General features: G+C 39.3%; 1 protein-coding gene and 1 long non-coding RNA gene across 2 annotated transcripts; both read right to left on the minus strand.

The window, feature by feature from the left end:
• Positions 1-11,255: 11,255 nt before the first annotated feature.
• LOC146673376 (uncharacterized) lies at positions 11,256-12,439 on the minus strand. Its single transcript, XR_014910504.1, has 3 exons — positions 12,061-12,439; positions 11,857-11,974; positions 11,256-11,725 (listed from the first exon to the last, which is right to left on the minus strand). It is a non-coding gene; the product is annotated as an uncharacterized LOC146673376 (long non-coding RNA).
• Positions 12,440-14,599: 2,160 nt separating this feature from the next.
• Positions 14,600-16,450, minus strand: LOC146673377 (Fc receptor-like protein 5). Its single transcript, XM_085401939.1, has 5 exons — positions 16,420-16,450; positions 15,732-15,767; positions 15,306-15,566; positions 14,981-15,226; positions 14,600-14,894 (listed from the first exon to the last, which is right to left on the minus strand). The coding sequence occupies exons 1-5, from the start codon at positions 16,448-16,450 to the stop codon at positions 14,698-14,700; spliced, it is 771 nt and encodes a 256-aa protein (XP_085258065.1). The 3' UTR covers positions 14,600-14,697.
• Between the last annotated feature and the right edge of the window lie 4,384 nt (positions 16,451-20,834).

Consider the following 20,834-nt stretch of genomic DNA (forward strand, 5'->3'; position numbering starts at 1 on the left):
GAAACAAAAAACAAAAACTGAATTATTAGCTTCCTGTCTCGACTTTTTCTATTTGAATAAAAGCGCTGATGCAAAGTTGTTATCTGACTGGTGACACCTATCGTTCAGGAGAAAACTGTGGCCGGTCCGGTGACTAGTGTCTTTGGGTCATGAATCAAAAGTGGACCTGAGATACATTTTATCTGGTTCGTATTATTTTTAGTATTTATATTAGGCTGATTTGGGCTCAAGTGGTTTAAATCATTGGGTTTTGTGATGTGACTAATGTGATGCTGTCAAACTGCAGAGTAACTTCTTGATAGCAGTAACAAAGAAACTTGATCATTCATAGCTGTTGGAAATTCACGCAAAGATGAAAGATGAGAGAAGATCATTTTCAGTGAGTCATTAGTTATCTGGTAGATTGTTCCATCCAAAGATATTAAGCCATCTGTTATTAACCAGTAAGAAAGAAAGAAATGCAAGATTAGGTATGAAATTGTTGAGAAAGTAAACTTAAGTAAGATAGTGCTAGTTTATCAAATTGCACTTGATTAGCAGTCCTTACTTTTGAAAATAATCTCCGTCTTCTTCTCCTATCCTGTTCCGTCTTTTTTTCTTTACACGTTTTTTTACTGTGTTTCTCTCCCTGAGAAGCAATTAGACAGATTTATCGACTATCGATGACAGGCTGAGCATTTCACCGATCATTTTTAAAAGAGCGATTTCTTTATTTATTTGCTCATGAGTAAGTTTGCTAATAATGTTTGTTAAAGCTAACAGAAGCAGTCAGTGTTTTAACAGCACCCTCCTCAAAGTGCGTCCAAATGCAGCGATTCATTTTACTCAAACTTAGAACAGAAAGAAAGGCAGTAGCTTATGTTCAGAAAAAAACAAAAACATTTTATTTAAATGAAAAAAACAAAAAACAAAAAACACAATGGTGGGGAGGGAAACAAAGACAAACTGGTTCTTTTCCACTATAACTGTCGTACATACTTGACCAAAAAAACAAATTTACACAAAAAGTACATTAAAAATCAAAATGTCTCTCCTAGTGAATATTAAAAAAAGATCTCAGATGTAACGTTAAGTCTTTTGTGCAATTTGGCTCACCTCAAATAAATAATTGAATAATCCAAAAAGTATACTAATACTGAAACAAATAAGAAAAGAAGGTAAAATATTCCCTTAAAAGAAGCGTATAAATTCTAAACATGCAAATCCACTTCAACGGCCAAGAAATCAGCCCGTGCATGATTACTTTGCTCCGCCTAGGGATGGGTATTGATAAGATTTTCACGATTCCGATTCCATTTTCGATTCTGTTTAACGATTCGATTCTTTATCGATTCTCTTATCGATTCTTTTTAAAAAAGGAGAACACTAAGGTCGATTAGCTTAGAACTTTGTTTTATATCTTCTCTTTGAACAAGATAGAAATTTAGGAGTAACATGGCCTTACAAACCCAGCAGTGAGATCTTAAGAGATCCAGCCTACGGCTCTTCAATGTGGTGTCACAGGGACCCCGGGGAAAAAAATTGTAAATGTAAAATAATAAAATAAATATTCTTCTGTAGCAATAACAAAGTATAACATAAATTATTCTGTAGCAATTACACAAGAATATCCAGTCCCTGCCTACAATTAAACACATTCACTTACTGAAAATCATCTGCTGTGGCAAATGGGTTCAAGCCTTTGACCACAAACTTAGTCTCTGCTTGGTGACATTAGTCTATCCTGGCTTGAAAGGAGACACTACCGGTAGACTGCAGCAAGAACTGCCAGCGAGCGCCAGCCAGACTCTGTCTGTCTCTCTCATCATGGTCACCTAAACGCACAGTAATGGCAGATAAGGCAGATTGCGCTAACATAATATGCACTGTTAGTTGATTATTTACCTGCCGCATTAACGGGAGAGGACGTGCAAACGTTACCGCTGCTGCTGGGTTGAGAGTCACGAGTCCAGAGCAGAATTAACAAAAAAATGACATTCATTTAAGGTCATCGCGTGTTTTGTGAGCAAATGCTTTTGCATATTCATAATGTTTCCTCCCTTAAACAAAGTATCTACTTTGCAAGTATTGCAAGTTGCCCTGTTGTCATCCGTTCTTGTAAGTATAACCAAACTTTTTAGCGTTTGAGCCGCCATGTTTCCTGCCAGGTAAATGACGCTCCGCAATGTGGTGACGTCATTCGGGCGACTGGAATCGATAAGGGAATCGTTTGCAAAAATGGCAAACAATTCCAAGGAATTGAAACAGTGGGAACCGGTTCTCAACAAGAACCGGTTTTCGATACCCATCCCTAGTCCTGCCCATCAAAAAGTTACCTACACAAATATATTGCTTATCGTTAACTATTGGACTGACAAATGTCAGTTGAGAAAATCACATATCGCCCAACCTTAGTGTGCCAAACTGCACAGAAACAGTTTGCTTCTTCTGATATTTGCTGACATATTTCAAACATTTAGTTTGAAATTTTTTGTCACTTCTATCCATCCATTTATTCTCCCCACTGCAGTTCTTATCAGTGTCGCTATCCCAGCTATAGTGTGAGATCCGTCAGTTAAATAAAATGTTAAAAAGGAAAAGGTTAGTCTCCAGCAGAGCTAGCTAAATACTGAAGTACTACAACAATAACTTCAGTGACTTCTGCAGCTTGAGCAGGAATGACAGAAATGCAGACCAAAGAGAACTTTCTCATAATTGTCCTGTTTGAACTGGTAAAGCCTACAGAAATCCAAAGGATGCAACCTCAGTACACCAGTGCACTAATGACCACAAACATTCCATTGAAGCACTTCAATGACAAAATTGTGACACAAATGCTTCAGAAATGGACATAAATAAATAAAACAAAGAAGAGACTCCTGATAAATCATATCAGAAATTAAAGACACACAAAATAAAAAGGAGGTTTCAGTTAAACTGAAACCCAAACACGTGTATAAAAACTAAAACTCAGTCCTACAAGGATCATAAAGGAAGAAACACTCAATATTTCCTGAAATAGAACTCACTCAAAACAATAAAGAAAATAAAATTGTAAATCAACATAATAATAAAAAAACTTACAGAAAAGGAACAGCAAGAAACCAAACAGAAAACACTGAAGACAAAATTTACGAGGCAACTCAAAACCAGCTAAACCAGCGATCATGACAGAGTCCAGAGCTCCAAAGAGCCTCTTTGTGATTGAGGTGATTTTTGTCTTATTTAGATTCTGTCAGATAAAGTCTGACAGGTTTTGGTTCTTCAGATGAAAAAACACATTGAATTCATTTCATATTATGTGTTTTCACAGATGAAACCAGCCAACAGTAAATCAAATGCTTCACACTAACTCCACATGACGTTCATCTGTAACCAGTAACCAGTAAAGTGAAGCTTTAACATGAACAATTTGTTAATCCACTGAAGCTCACAGACTTCATCAACCTGTCAGATTACCTAAAAGACTGAAAGACGTCATTTTAAAGACTTACTGTTGTTCTGAAGGATCTCTGAAACCCTCAAACACTCTTCTGATCATCAGGATGGGAAATTATCCACTGAGAGCAAATAGAAAAAAGAAAGGAAACAAACTTTGACGATAGTGATTTGGTCTCTGCCTGCACTAAACAGCCCCAGTGAACAATCTAACCCGTATTTCCTTGTCAGCTGTTTAATACGGACACACCTTAGACCTGTTTGACTTAAATGCAGCATCGTGGCAAATACATTCCCGGACTGACTCAGCTGACTGGATCTGAGCCCGTGTATTTGACAAACAAATACCACAAACATAATGAAAGTAGCAGAGACGTGACAGCAGCAGGAAGTGAATCTGGCACAGGTGGATGTGTAGAATCTGTATAGAGTGTCTGTGTGTAGAGTCGAGATAAATGATGAATGAAGGGTCTCATGACAAAATGATAATAATATAAGTCAAAGGTCTCTTTGTATCCAACAAATATAGACACTAATAAAAGAAGACAAATAAAATAAAACCAGTTAACATTAAACACACACACACACACACACACACACACACACACACACACAATACAGAAAATGTCAAAGGAATTATTCTAAAATATACTGTTGTACCTCCAGAGTGTACTGATTAACGTAAAGGTTGCTGGTTTGATTCCATCTAGAAGCACAAATCACTGTTGGACTGTCAGGAAGGGCACCGGGTGTAAAACTCTGCAAATCAAAATAAGGGGCACTAACTGCTGTGGGGTCGTCATGTGACAAGGCACAGTCAAAAGTAACGACTTTCTCTTACATTTAACAATATGATGAATGTAACAGTGTTGTTACTTTCTGTACAAGTTTGTGTAAAAAAAATCTCACAGACAGAAAATCTGTGAGAGCACCTGACCACTTCAGAATGCACTGATGTTAACTTAATAAAGCTATTGAAATACTAAATATGTTTTCAGAATTACATACATGTAAAATACAAGTCTAGGTTAAAATATGTCTAGCATTTTGTTCCCTCATAATTTAACAAGTCAGGATATAGCCACATGAGGTTTTCAGGATTGACTAACGCATTTAAACTCTGCTTCCAAGTATTCTGAATGTTGACATTTCCTCTATAAACATCTGAAGGAATCTCTAAAAACTGTTTTGTGGTTGTGGTGACGTGAGTCACATAAAGAGTGTCACATTTCATAAAAGCCACAGTTTTGTATATTCTGGTCAGACTGGTTCAGCTGACAGTGTTTGTTTGTTGTTGGTACAGCTGGACTCTGGGTGTGTCAGTGCATATCATCATATGAGCTTCAGTAAAAGTATGTTCATCAAGGACTAAAAGACTAAGTGGATATTAATCAGATACTAATTATGTACATTTTTGCTTATTTTCCTGTTTATTATTCCTCCACTGAAACACGTCAGCATGATTAGTTAAACGACATCAGGACAAATGTATGTGAAGGTTCTCAGTCAACCAGGTCATGGTAGTCTAAGGAACTTGACAAGAAAAGAACCACACATATTGCTGTATACATTGGGAGGAACACCCTTCAATTGGTGGAGGAAACTAGGATTATAGGAACCATCTCCGTTTCAACCTAAGATGCAGACAAAGCAGAGTTTTTCCCAAGAGTTTCAATCAATCAATCAAAATTTATTTATATAGCACATTTAAAAACAACAGGTTTGATCGAAGTGCTTCACAAATAAAAAAAAAAACAAATAAAATAAATACAACGCAAGACGAGACAATCATAGAAACCAACCAAATGATAATCAAACTATCTTACATCAAAGCTAGAGTAAAAAGATGGGTCTTTAAACGAGATTTAAAAGACTGAACAGTCTCAGAAGAGCGAATGGCAATAGGGAGGTTGTTCCACAGTCTAGGAGCTACAATAGCAAAGGCACGGTCGCCTCTGGTTTTCAACCCAGACTTGGGTTCCATTAAGAGCATCTGGTTAGAACAGGGGTGCCCAATCCCAGTCCTCGAGAGCTACCGTCCTGCAGCTTTTAGATGCATCCTTGTTCCCACACACCTGAATCAAATGAATGGCTTGTTATCAGGCCTTTGCCAAACATGATGGCATGCTGAAGAGATCAAACCATTTGATTCAGCTGTGTTGGAGTAGGGATGCATCTAAAAGCTGCAGGATAGTAGCTCTCGAGGACCGGGATTGGGCACCCCTGGGTTAGAAGATCTCAGTGCTTTTATAGGATTATACAAATGAAAAAGTTCTGTTAAATAGCTAGGGGCAGTGTTATTTAAGATTTTATGAGTGAATAAAAGAATTTTAAAATCAATGCGAAATTTCACAGGAAGCCAGTGTAACTTGGCTAATACTGGAGTCATATGATCATGCATTCTGGCACCCGATAAAAGAGTTTGCGCCTTGGATCTACGGTCAGGGAACACAGAGCAGAGCTGATTCTAGAGAGAGCACAAAATCAACTTCTAAGTGAAAGGACAGGTCCACTTTACTATAGATGCCCTTTGGAACAAGATTAGCCAGATTCTGCAGGAACTGAAAACCCTTCTACCCTCCCCTATTTTAGAAGACGTTTTTAGGTTTGTGGACAAGGCTCAGCAGGCCCAACACAATAAAGGACAAGAAAGAAAACTCAGGAAAATCCACACTTTGCTAATGTTAAAATCTCCCAATTCTTTTAATCTTTGGGCTGAAGGAAGGACAATACTCAGTGTATAAATGCTCAATCAACAATTCTTTTATTTCCATACAATTCAATACTTATGAGCATAAGCCATTATGATGGGGAGACATGCATGAAGAGGGTCACAGCAAATCTCAAACTGGTGGAGGGTTACTCAAGCTCTTATAGCCTTTAGTGGCCCCCACCTAGTCGTAAAAGCCTAAACATTCACATTCTTTCTCTGTTACGGCGCCTAAGTTATGACCTCGGCTCCCTGTCTTTCTGCTCCCTGTAAAGGTGGGGGCATGGAATGTGGTCTGTCTCTTCTATTATCGACACAAGGTCCTCTGCACACAACATTCTCTTCATGATTCAGCAGTATGAAATGTCAAGAAACAGTGTAACACATTCACAGCAGATCAATGGTAGTGCTAACAGTGTCTAACAGAATCCAAAGTTGGTCACATTCTATCAACCCAAAAATATAATGGAAACTAAGCTGCATACACAGCACACAATCTAGACTAAAGGATATTATATGATATACAGCAGTTAACATAATTCAACTACTTTAACTACAGATATAAGATAACATATGATAACAGAATAATCTCACACTAACAAAAGTATATCCTTCCCAGTCAACACCTGCACAACACAGAACAGGAGGACTTCACATCTAAGACAGTCAGGACACGTGGGTGAAGATGTTTTCAGACAGGAATCTCACTGAACATGAAAAGAAAGTGTTAGCCAAAGGATTCAATTTTGCCATTTCTCCTCAACAGTTGCCCATAGTGGATGTCATCACAGCCACAGGAACCACCACAAAGATGAACAAATTACACAAACAGAAGCAGAACAAATCAGTGACATGTCCCTCCGTTTTTTTGATTTCTGATGTGATTTTCTTGTGATTTTAACTCATGAATATGAGCTGCTGTAGACGCTCTTATTATTAAAACAGTTAAATCTGTCTTTGCTAACAGCAGAGCAAAGCTGTTGAATTATTACTTCACATTTTTTTTGTTATTAGACCAGCTTTTTATAAATAAGTGTCATTTGTTTTGTAGGTCAAGCTGTTCTGTGAGTTGTGTCCAGCGCTAAATGGGTGTATATCCAATATTTTATTATTATTTATTTTATCATCCTGTTTCACAGACAAATGTTGTATTTTTTATAATCTTAAACTTTATTAACCTCCTAAGACCCGAACTCTTTCATGGCATGCATTTTTAATTTCATTTTGCAATTTGGGCTGATCAGGACCTGATAAATTTAAAAAGAAAGAATTGTGTGATTTTTCTTTCTGAGAAAAATGAGATCCACATATGAGGACATTAGCTATAAAATTTCTTTCTTTCTTTTTTTTTTTTGCCTGTCCCATTTGGTTCTTTAGCCATCAGAATTGTTGTCTGAAGACCAACAAGGATACCCAATGGATTTACTTTGCCAAATGGATCATCGTGGCATTGCCGTATTGGTCCATTTCATCGACCTTTGTTTTTATTATTTATTATATTTTATTTTCAGATGTTACAGACGGGACAGACATGAGTGAGGGATAGGAAGGGGAGAGAGAAAGAGGAAGGAAAAGAAAAACAGAAGGGAGGGACAGTGAGAAAGGGGGGGAGAAAAAAAATCTCCTGGATCACATGTTGAGAGAAGAAGAATAGAAAACAAGCAAAAAAAAAAAACCCCAAAAAAACCAAAGCAACATACTAAACACAACACCATCGCATTAATCTAGCTAAGTGTAAACAGCAGTAAATACTAAAAATTCAATGTTGTTGTGCAGCACGCAGGACAGACAGCGCACAATGTGCTTTGAAGTAGCAGCCAAGAAAGGTGTAATTTAAGTCTACGAGCAGTGAACACCCGTGTGCATACCTGTGTGGATCAGCGCGCTTGTATTCAAATGGTTTCCACATGTAATGGTCTGCAAGAGGAAGCTATAAAATTTCAAAAGAACAGTGGCAGTATAACGTCCTCGTAAGTGGATATCAGGCCCTTGTAGAGCAAGATTTAGCATTTTGGTCTATACAACCCAAAATCTAATGTCCACATATGTAGATGCCAGGTCCTAGGACAGGGGTAGGGAACTCCAGGCCTCGAGGGCCAGTGTCCTGCAGGTTTTAGATGTGTCCTTGATCCATCACAGCTGATTTAAATGGATAAATTAGCTCCTCAACACATCTTGAAGTTCTCCAGATGCCTGGTAATGAAGTACTCATTTGATTCAGGTGTGGTGACCCAGGGTGAGATCTAAAATCTGCAGGACACCGGCCCTTGAAACCTGGAGTCGCCCACCCCTTCAGCATATGTTCACTGCTCAAACACACATTAAAACTTGATCACAGTCTTATTCTGTTCTTATTACAATTCATGTGTAAGTTGTTTTAAAAAAAATATTGTCCTGATGCACAAAGTTAAGATACATTTGGAAACTTGTATTGTAAATTGAGCAATAACAACAACTACACACTACAATTATTCTACATATGTGAAAGATATGTGGTATTCTCCTGTTAAACATTAATATGTCACTGATGTTATAACTACTTTAGCTGACCGAATACACCAAGGATCTTCACACAACAAAAAACAAGACAAATTAAAATATGACTGTTACAACTTACAAGGTTTCCTTTCCTTTCCAAGTGAAAGTGTTTTAGCATTTAAAGTGGGCACAACAAGTTATGAAATTATATCCAACTTTTGTTATATTTATTTATATAATATTAACACTCGTCTACTTAAGATAAATCGATTAAATACTATTAAATCAAAGGATTAAATAGTCATAATATAATGATTAGGTAATTAATGCACATAATAAACTTCCCTTGTTGATTTGGAAAATGTGACATTAAAATAATAATTTATAGATCAAATGCTATTTCAACATATGCAACCCATTTAGAAAGCTAGCATGCCTGCAAACGTAGATGCTCTTCCTGCTAGCATCACAGATGGTAAGTTATTAGCTGACTTACCGACAACTTGCTGCGCTACCTAACATTCACCACACTATTTTGGTGGTAGCTAATACGTTGCTGGAACTGTTTTAACTAGCTGCGCTAATTGACCCTGTGCACGAGAAAATGCTAACTTCCTGGTTTGAGACCGGATGTGGGGTTGTACATTTCCGGTAGCTTTACTTTGCAGTCAATCTACTGCGAAGATACACTCCAAAATCATGTGCAAAACTCGAAAACGGAAAGATTGCGTTAAGTTACAAAGAGCAGAAGGTGGGAACACTCGCCACTGTTGTGTCATAAAAAAATCTAATGATCAATTTTGACATTTAAAGAGTTTAGATCGATCAGTTGTTTACACACATCGTCCACATTCAGAAGCACATCTCTGTATAGTGACAGTTATTATGATTTAAACAGGCAAATGTTCAGCATTCAAACTACAGGTGAAGAATAGTCAAACCAGATGTTTCCCCCATTATGTCGATATCAGCTAGTCAAGTACACACCTACACAGCATGCTAACAAACCGTGAAAAAAAGCCACACAAAAAATGAACGATTGCTGGTAAAGGTTTCTATACATTAGTATATAGGAGGGGTATGTTGTGACTTACCTTCAAAATTACAGCGGTCCCTCGCTATAACGCGGTTCATCTTTCACCTCGCTGTTTCACGGATTTTTTAGTGCAAGTTTGCACGTTTTTTTATGTCACATTGTGTCCTGCATCCTGATCGCTGCAGACAATCTCCTCCGTGACGTCTCTCCTGTACAGTACAGAATCGCTGCATCGATGCTAGCAGTGTGACTCTGAAGTGCAGTACTGTATGTCCACGATGTCCACGAAACGTTTTGCACCGTCAAAAAATAAAATTGGCTACTTGATTTCACCTATCGCTGGTTATTTTTAGAACATAACACCCATGATAAATGAGGGACAGCTGAGAAATATAACATTTGAATCCATTTTCTCTTTTGCTCTGAGGCGTGGGGAAAAATATCACAAGTCGATGAACATCATTTACAGATATATTGGGTAAATGCCCAAAACATCTATAGAAATGTAAATCGCCGCTTGATTCATTCATTTGCTTAACTTGTTTTGGACCGTAAACAGGGCGTGAATAGGACACCGGAAACAAAGCTCCCCACAGGAGTTTCCGCACCGGAAGTAGCATATGCTAACGTGCACATAGTCAAATGAGATGCTGATGCGCAACTTCCTGTAGATGTTCAAAATAAAAGCTGCTACAAGACCCAGCGGAAGTGAAAAAACAAAACAAAACAAATGAGTTCATGTAACTTATTGCATGTAGCAATACAATTAAAACGATTAAAATAACTATTCCAAAACTAGACAATTCCTTTACTTATAAAGGAATAATATAATATAATATAATATAATATAATATAATATAATATAATATAATATAATATAATATAATATAATAATTTCTTATTAGAACCCATTTCTTCAACTGGGTTACGCACAGTTTTGCTGAAACACCATGCTGTGCTGGACTATCCAACTGTAGATCCTCATGCTGTGGATCAGAGAATCAGTGATTGATGTCATCTATGTGAGAGCTGGCTAACGTTTGCTCCATATCCTTTAGCCAGTCTATAAAGTGAGTGACAGCCACGGTGTTGCAGGTTAGTGAGTGTTTTATTTACAGTCTCTTCGGTTATTTGCTTGGGCAGCTTTTCAGCCGACTCATACTGCGCAGCACACAATGCTCTCTCGTAAGGTCCTGGCATTCTACTGAAATAGCAAAGGCATGACCAGGTGATGGAGAACAGCTGTGTGGGTCAGCCTCCCCTGACACCACACCGTTACCCCACTGCTCCACCCCTCCCCTGTAGCTGAGCTGCAAACTACACCCCGCCCACAGTCTTGTTAAAACAGCAGTGGGGACATCTCTTCTGTAAATTTCACAATTCATGGTGATTTGGACTCTCTTGTGCTTGAAGTTGGCCTCTAGTGTTGTTTTCCACATTCCAATCTAATTCCTTTTGACTTCTTATTGATCTTGTACATTTCTGGGATTTCCAGATTTGGAGTGAAGGGCACTAAGTAGTGATGGGCAGATGAAGCTTCATGAAGCACTGAAGCTTTTCATCCAATTGGTTCACCCCAGCGCAAAGCTTCTTGAAGCTTCATTTGCTCTAGTAGGACACCTACTGGACGTAAAAATATTAGTTGGCATGAATTTGAAGAGTGTGGCCTTTTGCACACAGCCTGTAAATGTCAACAACAAAAGGAGTGTGTAAAACATGTATATTGTAGTGATGGCAGTATACTGTGTATATTTATACTGGCAGTATGGAAAATGATTATTTGGAAATGCTTGAAATGGAAATGATCATTTACTGTGAGGTGAGGTGTGGTTGGGGTGTGGACAGTGGTTGTGCTTTTGTAACGTTGAGGTATGGACAGCTACACACTGAGGCGTCAGTCCTGCCCATATTTTATTCTGTAAAAACTAAATTTTCACTGCTTTTATGACCTTTAGTGGGGAGAACATAGCTAGGATTTAATGATTTAACAAATCTTTTGAATCCTTTGTCCTCCACAATGCTAAATGGCTGGGAGTCCTCAATCACCATGCTAACCAGGTCTTCATCTATTTGAGATTGTTCTCCTGAGGAAAGACAATAAAGAAAAAGCACAAATATAAATATCACACATGTAACTTATTACAGTTGTATAATATTGTTATATTATTTAGTAACATTACTGCATGCTATATTATCACTGCATTTGATGGCTCACCTGGTCTTGCTCCACAATCGGTGTTCCCCTTATTCTCATGCAAAGCTCTGTAGTGCCTAAGCATGGATGAGGTGTTGTTGTTATATCCCAGCTCCCTGGCACATAGCAAACACTTCACCTTGTACAAAAGTCAAGACAGCTTAACACAAATTGTATTGCACCATCAGTATTATGAAAATACATCTTCTGTAGAAATTTACATACCTTGTTGGGAGGAATAAGATCAAAATGTTCCCACACAGGGGAGGACATCCTCCTCTTCTTAGCTGGCTCCATTCTCTCCTGACTTTCTCTCCTCACTCTCATAAACCTCCAAACGGTCTCCAAACTCTCACTAACCGCAACTCTCCATCAAACACCCACATTTTGAATGAAGTCTGAGGGGTTTATATCGCTGTCATATCTCGCGGCAAAGTTCGAACCACTTCATGAACCAGTCACGTGGTACAGCCGGGCAGCGAGGCTTCGGACGTCATCATTTTCAGCTCCTCCCATAAATGAAGCAAGCCTCGATACACGCATCGCGGAAACGCCCCCTCCATTACTCGACACAAGCTTCGAAGCCTCGATACAGAACGTCACATCACTAGCACTAAGTCATAGCCTCACACATGGATATAGTGTGGGTAAGACCTGTGAGTATTTACCTGGCAGTTTCTAAGGCCTCAGGCCTCCGGTAAGGACAGCTTATCAAGCAACTATACCTTTACAATGAAAAGTTGTTCATCAGGAAGCTGCTGTATTTTCTCATGCACACAGCCAATATGGTTGGTGTGAAATCAGTAATCAGCTGTTTATGAATCACCTCTGGAGAATTTCACTCAAGAAATATAAGATATGTCGAAGAAAACAGCTTATAATTGATCTGTGTGGTTGGGGGACAAAATATTAAACCCCAGATGTTTATCCACCAGAGGGTGCTGCACAACCCTGTGAACTGAAACTATTTCAGACACCCATTTCCTCTGCAACATTTTGCAGCTCATCCTGATCTCGGGAACACTAAAAAGATTAAGAAAAGTCTTTCAATTTATGTTGTCTAATCTTATTATATAATATTTTCAGCCATATGTCACACCCACACAAAAATTGAAATGAATTGAAACATGACATCTTTTAAATTTTGTTTCTTTTGTTCAGAATTTGAGAAAAATACTCAAAAACTGACCTAATCACATTATAATTAAATTAAATTTTATTGATATAGCACAATTGACTCAAAGTACTTGATATTGTAATGTAAAGAACCAACAACATGCAATTACTTCTCTTCCAAAAATTCAAACCTGGAACAAGAAGAGCTGAAACAATCTGTTCATTGTTTGCAGTAAATGACATTAAAAAGACAATCATTTATTGCTTACTCCTTTCTCCAACTGACTTGTTTTAGTATTTTCTTTTAAACAATCATTGTCCTCCAGAGGTCCACGTGCCTGCGATGCTTGATAGGACTCCATCTTTGAGGTGATGGCCCCTTCACCTGTTGTTATTCCCAATCAAAATCACATAATTCCTGTAGTGAAAGCTGAGTCTGGGAACAAGGGAGATGACTCCTCCATTGACAAGTAAAAGGAAGTCAAACAGCTCCTCTCTGGCTGGAACCAAAGGATGGTGAGCATCCTTTTGAAGAAGGGGCACTCGAGGCAGGATTTCAAATTAAGAGTCATCACAGTCCTGAGTCCCCTGGGAAGTTTAATGGACAATTCTTTACAAAATCAGCACATTTGTACAAAATTAATTTGTTTATTTTTTCTCTTTTTAACACCATTGCTGAGAATCCGAGTGACCACAATAAGCTGAGTGGGTGCTTCTGTGAAAAAGGAGGGTGGACAACCACAAAGCTGCTATCTTCTTTTAATGTAGACTCACACATTTAACCACAGAGCAAAGCAAACATGTTTCCACTACACGACCACTGTCATTAGCCAAGCCAGGACTCACTGCAGTGAGAAGACCTTTTAGACTACAGTCAAACTAAAATCATAACTGAAATCTGGTCAGCATGTCATTCACTATCAAAATATTAAAACTGTAGAAGTGAGAGTCAGAATTATGGTACAGATACTGATATAAATGGGATTTTAAATGCTGACGAAATATAAAATAGAGGAAAAAGAGTGAATCAAATGTAAAAGGTTCAGTGTAGAGAAATGCTTTTCCAAATCTACATGATCCTTCCTGTGTTTAAAATGAGCAGCTCTGTGTTGAAACACCTGCAGCTGAAGTGTTTCTTTCTATCAGAAACAGGATGCTGGACGACTGCAGAGCTGTTAGCTTCAGTTAACCACAGACCACAAACACACAGTCCAGCTCACAGTGAACAACACTCAGTAAGTACAGAGTTAGACAGCTTTGAAACAAAGTGAAGACACATAAGAACGATATAAAATCAATATTATGATTTCAGATTTGGATGGTATCAGATCAGGAAAATCTTTTTTTTTTCACTTTTACAAAAAATTTTACACTTCTGATTATCCTTCACATGCTTAAAGTCAGTAAGTCCTCAGGACCTAAATCTAATTCTGCCTTCATACTAAATTCAAGTCACATACTCAGCAGCCATCTTAGTCACAGGCCTGAGCTGATCTGTATGCAGTCATTTTAAAACATTTGCCTAAATCTCTTAAAAAAGAAGTTAAAACTGCCATGAAGGTTCTCTGACTGGCTGTTGTTGATGGTTTAACTTTTTGAAAATGGTATATATGACATGAGTGATGATGTCATCTTCTCCAGTTTCTTCTTGGTCTGCTGAAATGATTCAAAATGAATATTTAAGAAAGGTGTTACAGTGATATGAATGTGAACTTTATTCTACTAAACAAACTCAGACATGAAAGATCAGGAAGTCTGAGTCTCACCTTCAGGTTTCCTGTGAGCACATCGTCTCCCCAGCAGAACCAGTAACACCAGTAGAACCACAACACACACTAATCCAACACATGACAACACAGAGAGAACAAGAGGAGAGAGTGATTGAGGAGGTGTGGATGTAGGTTGAGGTGTGGATGTAGGTGGAGGTGTGGTGGTGTGTTCCCCTAAAATAAAGCAAACACAGTCATTAAGTTGTCGTCACATTGTGAATGTTGAAAGCTGCAGAAACACAGACAGGTGAGTGTGTCACCTGTGACAGTGATCCAGCTGGATGGAGACTCTCCATGACCGCTGATGTCACACTTGTAGAGGCCTTCATCAGACCTGGAAACATGCTGGATGGTCATGTGACCTGTAGGCTGCTTCCTGATGAGGGAGCCATCTTTATAGAAAGCAGCTGGGAGGTTGGAGGGAGTGGTCTTTGTTTTACAGAGCAGAGTGACGTCATCTCCCTCCATCACAGGGAGGACAGGACTCTGCAGGATCACTGATCCACCTCAACACAGAGACAAACTACAGCATTTCATCCATTTACACACAGCTTCATCAACACTAACTCCACACACTCAGCTTACCAGTGACTGTCAGGTTAACCATGTTACTGATGGGACCCTCTCTGGACTCACACCAGTAAACTCCACTGTCATGAGGGAAAACATTGTTGTTACACGAAGAACCAGCTGGTTTCCCCCACCCATCTCCACACTGAGTCCTCTGTTGTTTGCTTGTGTTTCTCCTCAGAGTCCATCCAGCAGAGCTGTCGTCCTCCTCACAGCTCAGAGACACAAAGTCTCCTTTAAAGAACTGAGAGCTGCTGGGACTCACAGTCAGACGAGCTGTGAGGGTTAAAATGAAAAACTGATGATCTTTTAAACGTTTTCCAGAGAGCTGTTTAATTACGTCAATTTTATATGTGAGCTCCATTGTGAAACATGAACCCAATCAGGTCATATCAGTGAGCATTTCTCAGGTTTAAACTGTGACAGAAGAAGGTTACTGACCTTGGTTTGTTGTGCAGCTCAGCAGTGAGATCAGAACTAAAGAGAAATGACACTCAGGTTGGTTTGAGGTGAACATAAAGAACAAATCTACACAAACATCTGACAAACCCCCATGTTTCAGTAAGATTTCGACAACAAAAGTTTAGAAAGTGGATAAAGTTTCTAAAAAATACATGACAAAGCTAACTCAAAGAGAAAAAGACACCTCTTGCATTCACACCTATGGCCAGTTTACTGGCAAGACAAAATGAGCAATGGCATCTGTGTACCACCTTTACTATTAAATATTCAATCACAAAGCCATTTTATTAGTTACACCTTGCTACCGGCTTGGGCACACCTTTGTTTTAAAACGACTTAATTATTTACAAAACGGGGATGAAAACATCACTCAGAAATTTTGGTCCATTTTGTCATGATAGCACACAGTTGCTGCAAATGTCCTCTGTGCAGCTGTGTTGATATATTGAGTGAATGATTTGATCTTTTCACTGCCTGCTGTGTTTCCTCGACTCCTGAGCAAAGATACAGAGTCAGTTCAGACCTGCAGTTGGTCCTCGTGGTGTTTTGAACTTGAATTCAGCCTGATTTGTTTTTCATGTCTTCTCCTCCATCATCAGTTATCAGTTATCAGGAGAGCAGACAGTCAAAGTACAAGAATTCAAACAAACACAGAGATTCTACTTACAGAGCAGACACAGCACAGATGTTTCCTTCATCGTCCTTCTCACTCATTTGAGCTTTTTTTCATTTCTGTCACTGACACCAAGTGAAGCCCGCCCTCTTCCTCTGAGCACCAGCTTTCTATTGGTTTAAAGAGAGCTGGGGCTGTTTTTTCTCTTTCTTTAAAGATATGAATGATAGAATAATAGGTCCCTTTTTGAAACACTTTGATGTTACGCAAAACTGCCACAAAAACAAAATGACTATAACATGAGTGCATCTATTGTGTTTGTGTATTGTGAATAATAAGCAAAATAAAAGTAACCACTATTTGAATACAGTCTACTACACACTCCTCCATTCAAAAAGATCATAAGAAAAACATTTAATCTCCTCTGCTCTCAGTGATCTGTAGTTTGGTTGATGAACAAATCCATGTCCATGTAGTGGACGTCCCCCTCAGTGAGAGAGGCAGATATGAGCTGAAACACAGGAATCAAACCAGGGACGCTGCTGTTATGGAGCTGAACTGGAACCATTCAGACACTGAGGCCCTCTGAACACATTTTAATTACAGCTGTGCAGAGACACACTGATGACTGACTGGAACACTATGATTCACATTTTACATGAACACCATCCTCACACATGTTTATATGTGGCCACTAGAGGGAGATGTTGGACTTCAATCAACAATAGGGCTTTGGAGCGTGATGTCACAGGAGGCGGGCCACGCCCCCCGCCGCCATGACAGTAGGCCAGACAAAGGATACAGCTTCAGCTATGGTTCGAGTAATAGGTAGTTTGTGCAACAAGTTCAAAATGTTACACACTACAATGCCAATCCGATTACTCTTATCATGTGATACTGAAGACACAACACTTCTTGATAAGATCGTTAAGGTTTGCTGTGTTTTTGTTAATATGTGCCCCAGTGCTGTTGTCAAACCAGGGCCAAATGACACTTGACACTCTTTGGATGTACAGTACATTGTAAATAGTTGTACTTTGTGTGAAGTTGTTTTAACAAAACAAAAAAGAATAGTACACAGCAAAATCTCCAGTGTTAAATTAACACTGGAGAGTGTCTATATGGGTCCACACCTCTGAGTGTTAAATTAACACTTTTGACAGTGTTATATGTTTAAAAGTAACCTAGTCAGTTTTGAAGATTAACAATGGCTAACACTGAGCAGTGCTGATTTTCTAACACTGGAAAATAACTCAAAATGTTAGAAATATTCCAGTGTTAGAAAATCAGCACTGCTCAGTGTTAGCCATTGTTAATCTTCAAAACTGACTAGGTTACTTTTAAACATATAACACTGTCAAAAGTGTTAATTTAACACTCAACAGTGTTGTGGACCCATATAGACACTCTCTAGTGTTAATTTAACACTGGAGATTTTGCTGTGTATATTTGTTTGTTTTTCTTTATTATAGATCTATTCACATGTACACAACAATCACATAAAAATGAAATGCAAACTATTTACATCGCACCACACAGCTGTCATCAATCTTTAACCACAACATGAAACATTACAGGCTATTTAGAGCAGCACGTTGTTTCGAGAAGTATTTCCCAACAAGTTCAGGAAGGCACACTTTACGAAAGAAGTCTTGTGCTTGCTTTAAGCGCGGTTTCCAGAAATCCACGGCAGGGAAGACGCGAATCACAGCAAGGTCTCTCTGTGTCCACACAACAAGGTCACGGTGGTTGGCGCCCGTAACAAAGATTTGTGTTTGTACCTGGCAGTAGTATGGGTGCGCCTGCTTCAACTGAAGACCATTAGCAGCTACCTCCAAGCAAATGTCTTTGTCCTGCGCAGCCAAAGCCTCCTTAATGCTGGCCGTTCGTTGTTTAAAAGGACACTTTATCTCCAGGCACCCCTTACCACAACAGTCACATATTGTGAGTCCGTCTGGAGATGCTCCTACTTCCGGAAAATTGGTGTTCACACAGAAACCACATAAACGTACCTGCAGATTGCGGTGATGCGATGCCATTATCTCGTTGTAGGCCTTTCTTGCATCCTCTTCATGCTCGATACCCCACCTTGTTTGCACAGTAGAAAAGGTATTTTCTGGGTAACACACACGATTCACAACACTATGGGCTGGAGTGTTCAAACTTGTAGCCAAAACAGCATGCATAGCCGAAGCTGTGATTCTACATGCACGCCAGCGAAACCATGCAGGGGTCATGTACTGCGATCTAGTCTGTGCTTCAATCTCTTCTGCCTGCGCCTCTGTAACACTTGCTGCCATAAGAAACTTTAGACAGTGATTGGGGTAATGTGGGTGACTGTGTAGTGTAGTTGGTGTAATAGTTTTCGACTCCACACAAAGTCACTGCTTTGCTGTGCTTCTGCAGCGTATCCAGTAATGGTGACAAATCCTCCAGCGTTGCAATAGGAATCTGCCTTTTTTGCGATCGCCTCCTTTTGCCTATCGATGCAGAGGGTGTGTTTATGACTTCATCAAGACCACGTTTTTGGGCAGCTGCTGAGGAGAAGTCAATGTTATGTGCAACCCCGGGCTGTATCCTGGTCATATTTCCGGGCAATACTCAATATGCTGGCTCGTCTGTTACAGTTCTGGTGCCTCTGATACGCACTGTAGCCTCGACTTTAAACAAAAGAGCAGCAACATGGGTGCAGGTCTCTGCAACTCCGGCCATGCATGTGCAGTGAGCAGCCTCAACTCTCCCATTGGTGCTCACAATGACCCATGGCTGTAATGCAGTTTCATTCAGACGTTGTGAGTGCAGTACCTGAAACACACAAAAACTACTTTTAATAAAAGGCCTGTGATTAACAGAGGCTAATATACATGGGTTGGCTGTACGTGCAAATCAAAAACTGTAACAAGGAAGTTGTTTAGAAAGTTATCAAGTTCAAAGCAACTTACCTTTGTCTTAACGACAACGTACTCACAGCGTGGAGGCTTAAAGATGGACAAATCTTGCACCCAGCCGTTCGTGAATTGGATGTGGGCCTCCAGGGATTTATAATTCTTAAACTGGTTCGCTGTGTATGCGCTGACTCCACAGACAAGGTATGCGAAGATATCGGGATAGGACAAAGGCGGTAGGTCTTCTGGGTTTCCACTCCACTTCCTTATTTCATACGGGTCCACATTACTGATGCACGCAATTTTTCCAAAGTACCGTCTCTTGGCGTCTGGGCACAATCGGTCGCAATACAGCCCTTTGTCTTTTGCGCTGATTTTGAGCATGGTTCTGGCAGTCCCGAATCCAACACTCCAACACTGTGCGCTTGTTTTGCTTTCTGGCCTACTGACATGGCGCCGCGATCCCACAATGCACTGCGGCGTGACGTCAACTCCAAAGCCCTATACTTCCTGGGTTTGTTGTAGAAAAGAGAAAAGACAAAGCTGTATATGTGCAATTCTTGATACAATGACTGTTTTATATCTAACTTAATAAAGATTAATTTTATGTAAATACGTCGTCAGGATGGTGATGAAACAGACTGTGGAAACTGAGTTTTAGGGACTTTCTGATTAGGCTGTACTTCTAATATAAACAAGAAATGCATCTGATGAAAATCATTTGAATGTGGCTTGTTTTTCAATGCCCAATGTTTCTGCTTTTGGTTCCAATTAAATTAATAAATAGAATAGAATCATCACAGCAACAAGAAAGACACATATACAAACAAACAGTACACACGACACAGAACAGAAACATTCAATTTTTTACATATTTACATCAAGGACAATGGTTACCAAAAACAGAGTACTGTATAGTTATTAAAATGAAATACAATAAAATACAGATAAGAGACAAACCCTGGTTATAGTGTGAATCGGTTGATGAAATAGTGCAAGTTACAGCGCAGATGTAAACATCTGTGTTTGTTGGGAGCAGTTCTGATTGTACAGTCTGACAGCTGCAGGGAGGAAGGACCTGCAGAAACGCTCCTTCATGCCTCGAAGATGCAGCAGTCTGTCACTGAAGAAGCTCTGCAGTTCAGCAACATTTACATGCATGGGGTGGGAGACTCTGTCCATCAGAAATGTTATTTTGGCCAGAGTCCTTCTGTCTCCCACCACCTGCACTGGGTCCAGGGTGCATCCCAGAACAGAGCTGGCCTTCCTGATGAGTTTATCCAACCTCTTTCTCTCAGCTGCTGATAAACTGCTGCTCCAACATACAACATTGTAAAAAATGACGGATACCAGCACAGAGTCATAGAAGGTCTTTAAAAGTGCTCCCTGGACTATAAAATATCATTACAACTGTGTCCTACACAAAACATGTCCCTCATTCGGTGTTTGGGAGAAAACAAACTGAAAACCATTTTTCAGAATTAAAATAAACAAAACCACTGTAAAAAGAGTTATTGCAAAGTATATCAATAATAAAACACCAGGTCTTCCTGGTTGTTTCTTTCATAAAACCACATTCCTTTA

Source organism: Rhamphochromis longiceps, linkage group LG3 (genome assembly GCF_057381845.1).
Source record: "Rhamphochromis longiceps isolate RC_006_pf linkage group LG3, R_longiceps_female_GT1.1, whole genome shotgun sequence".
In the NCBI taxonomy this organism is placed as follows: domain Eukaryota; kingdom Metazoa; phylum Chordata; class Actinopteri; order Cichliformes; family Cichlidae; genus Rhamphochromis; species Rhamphochromis longiceps.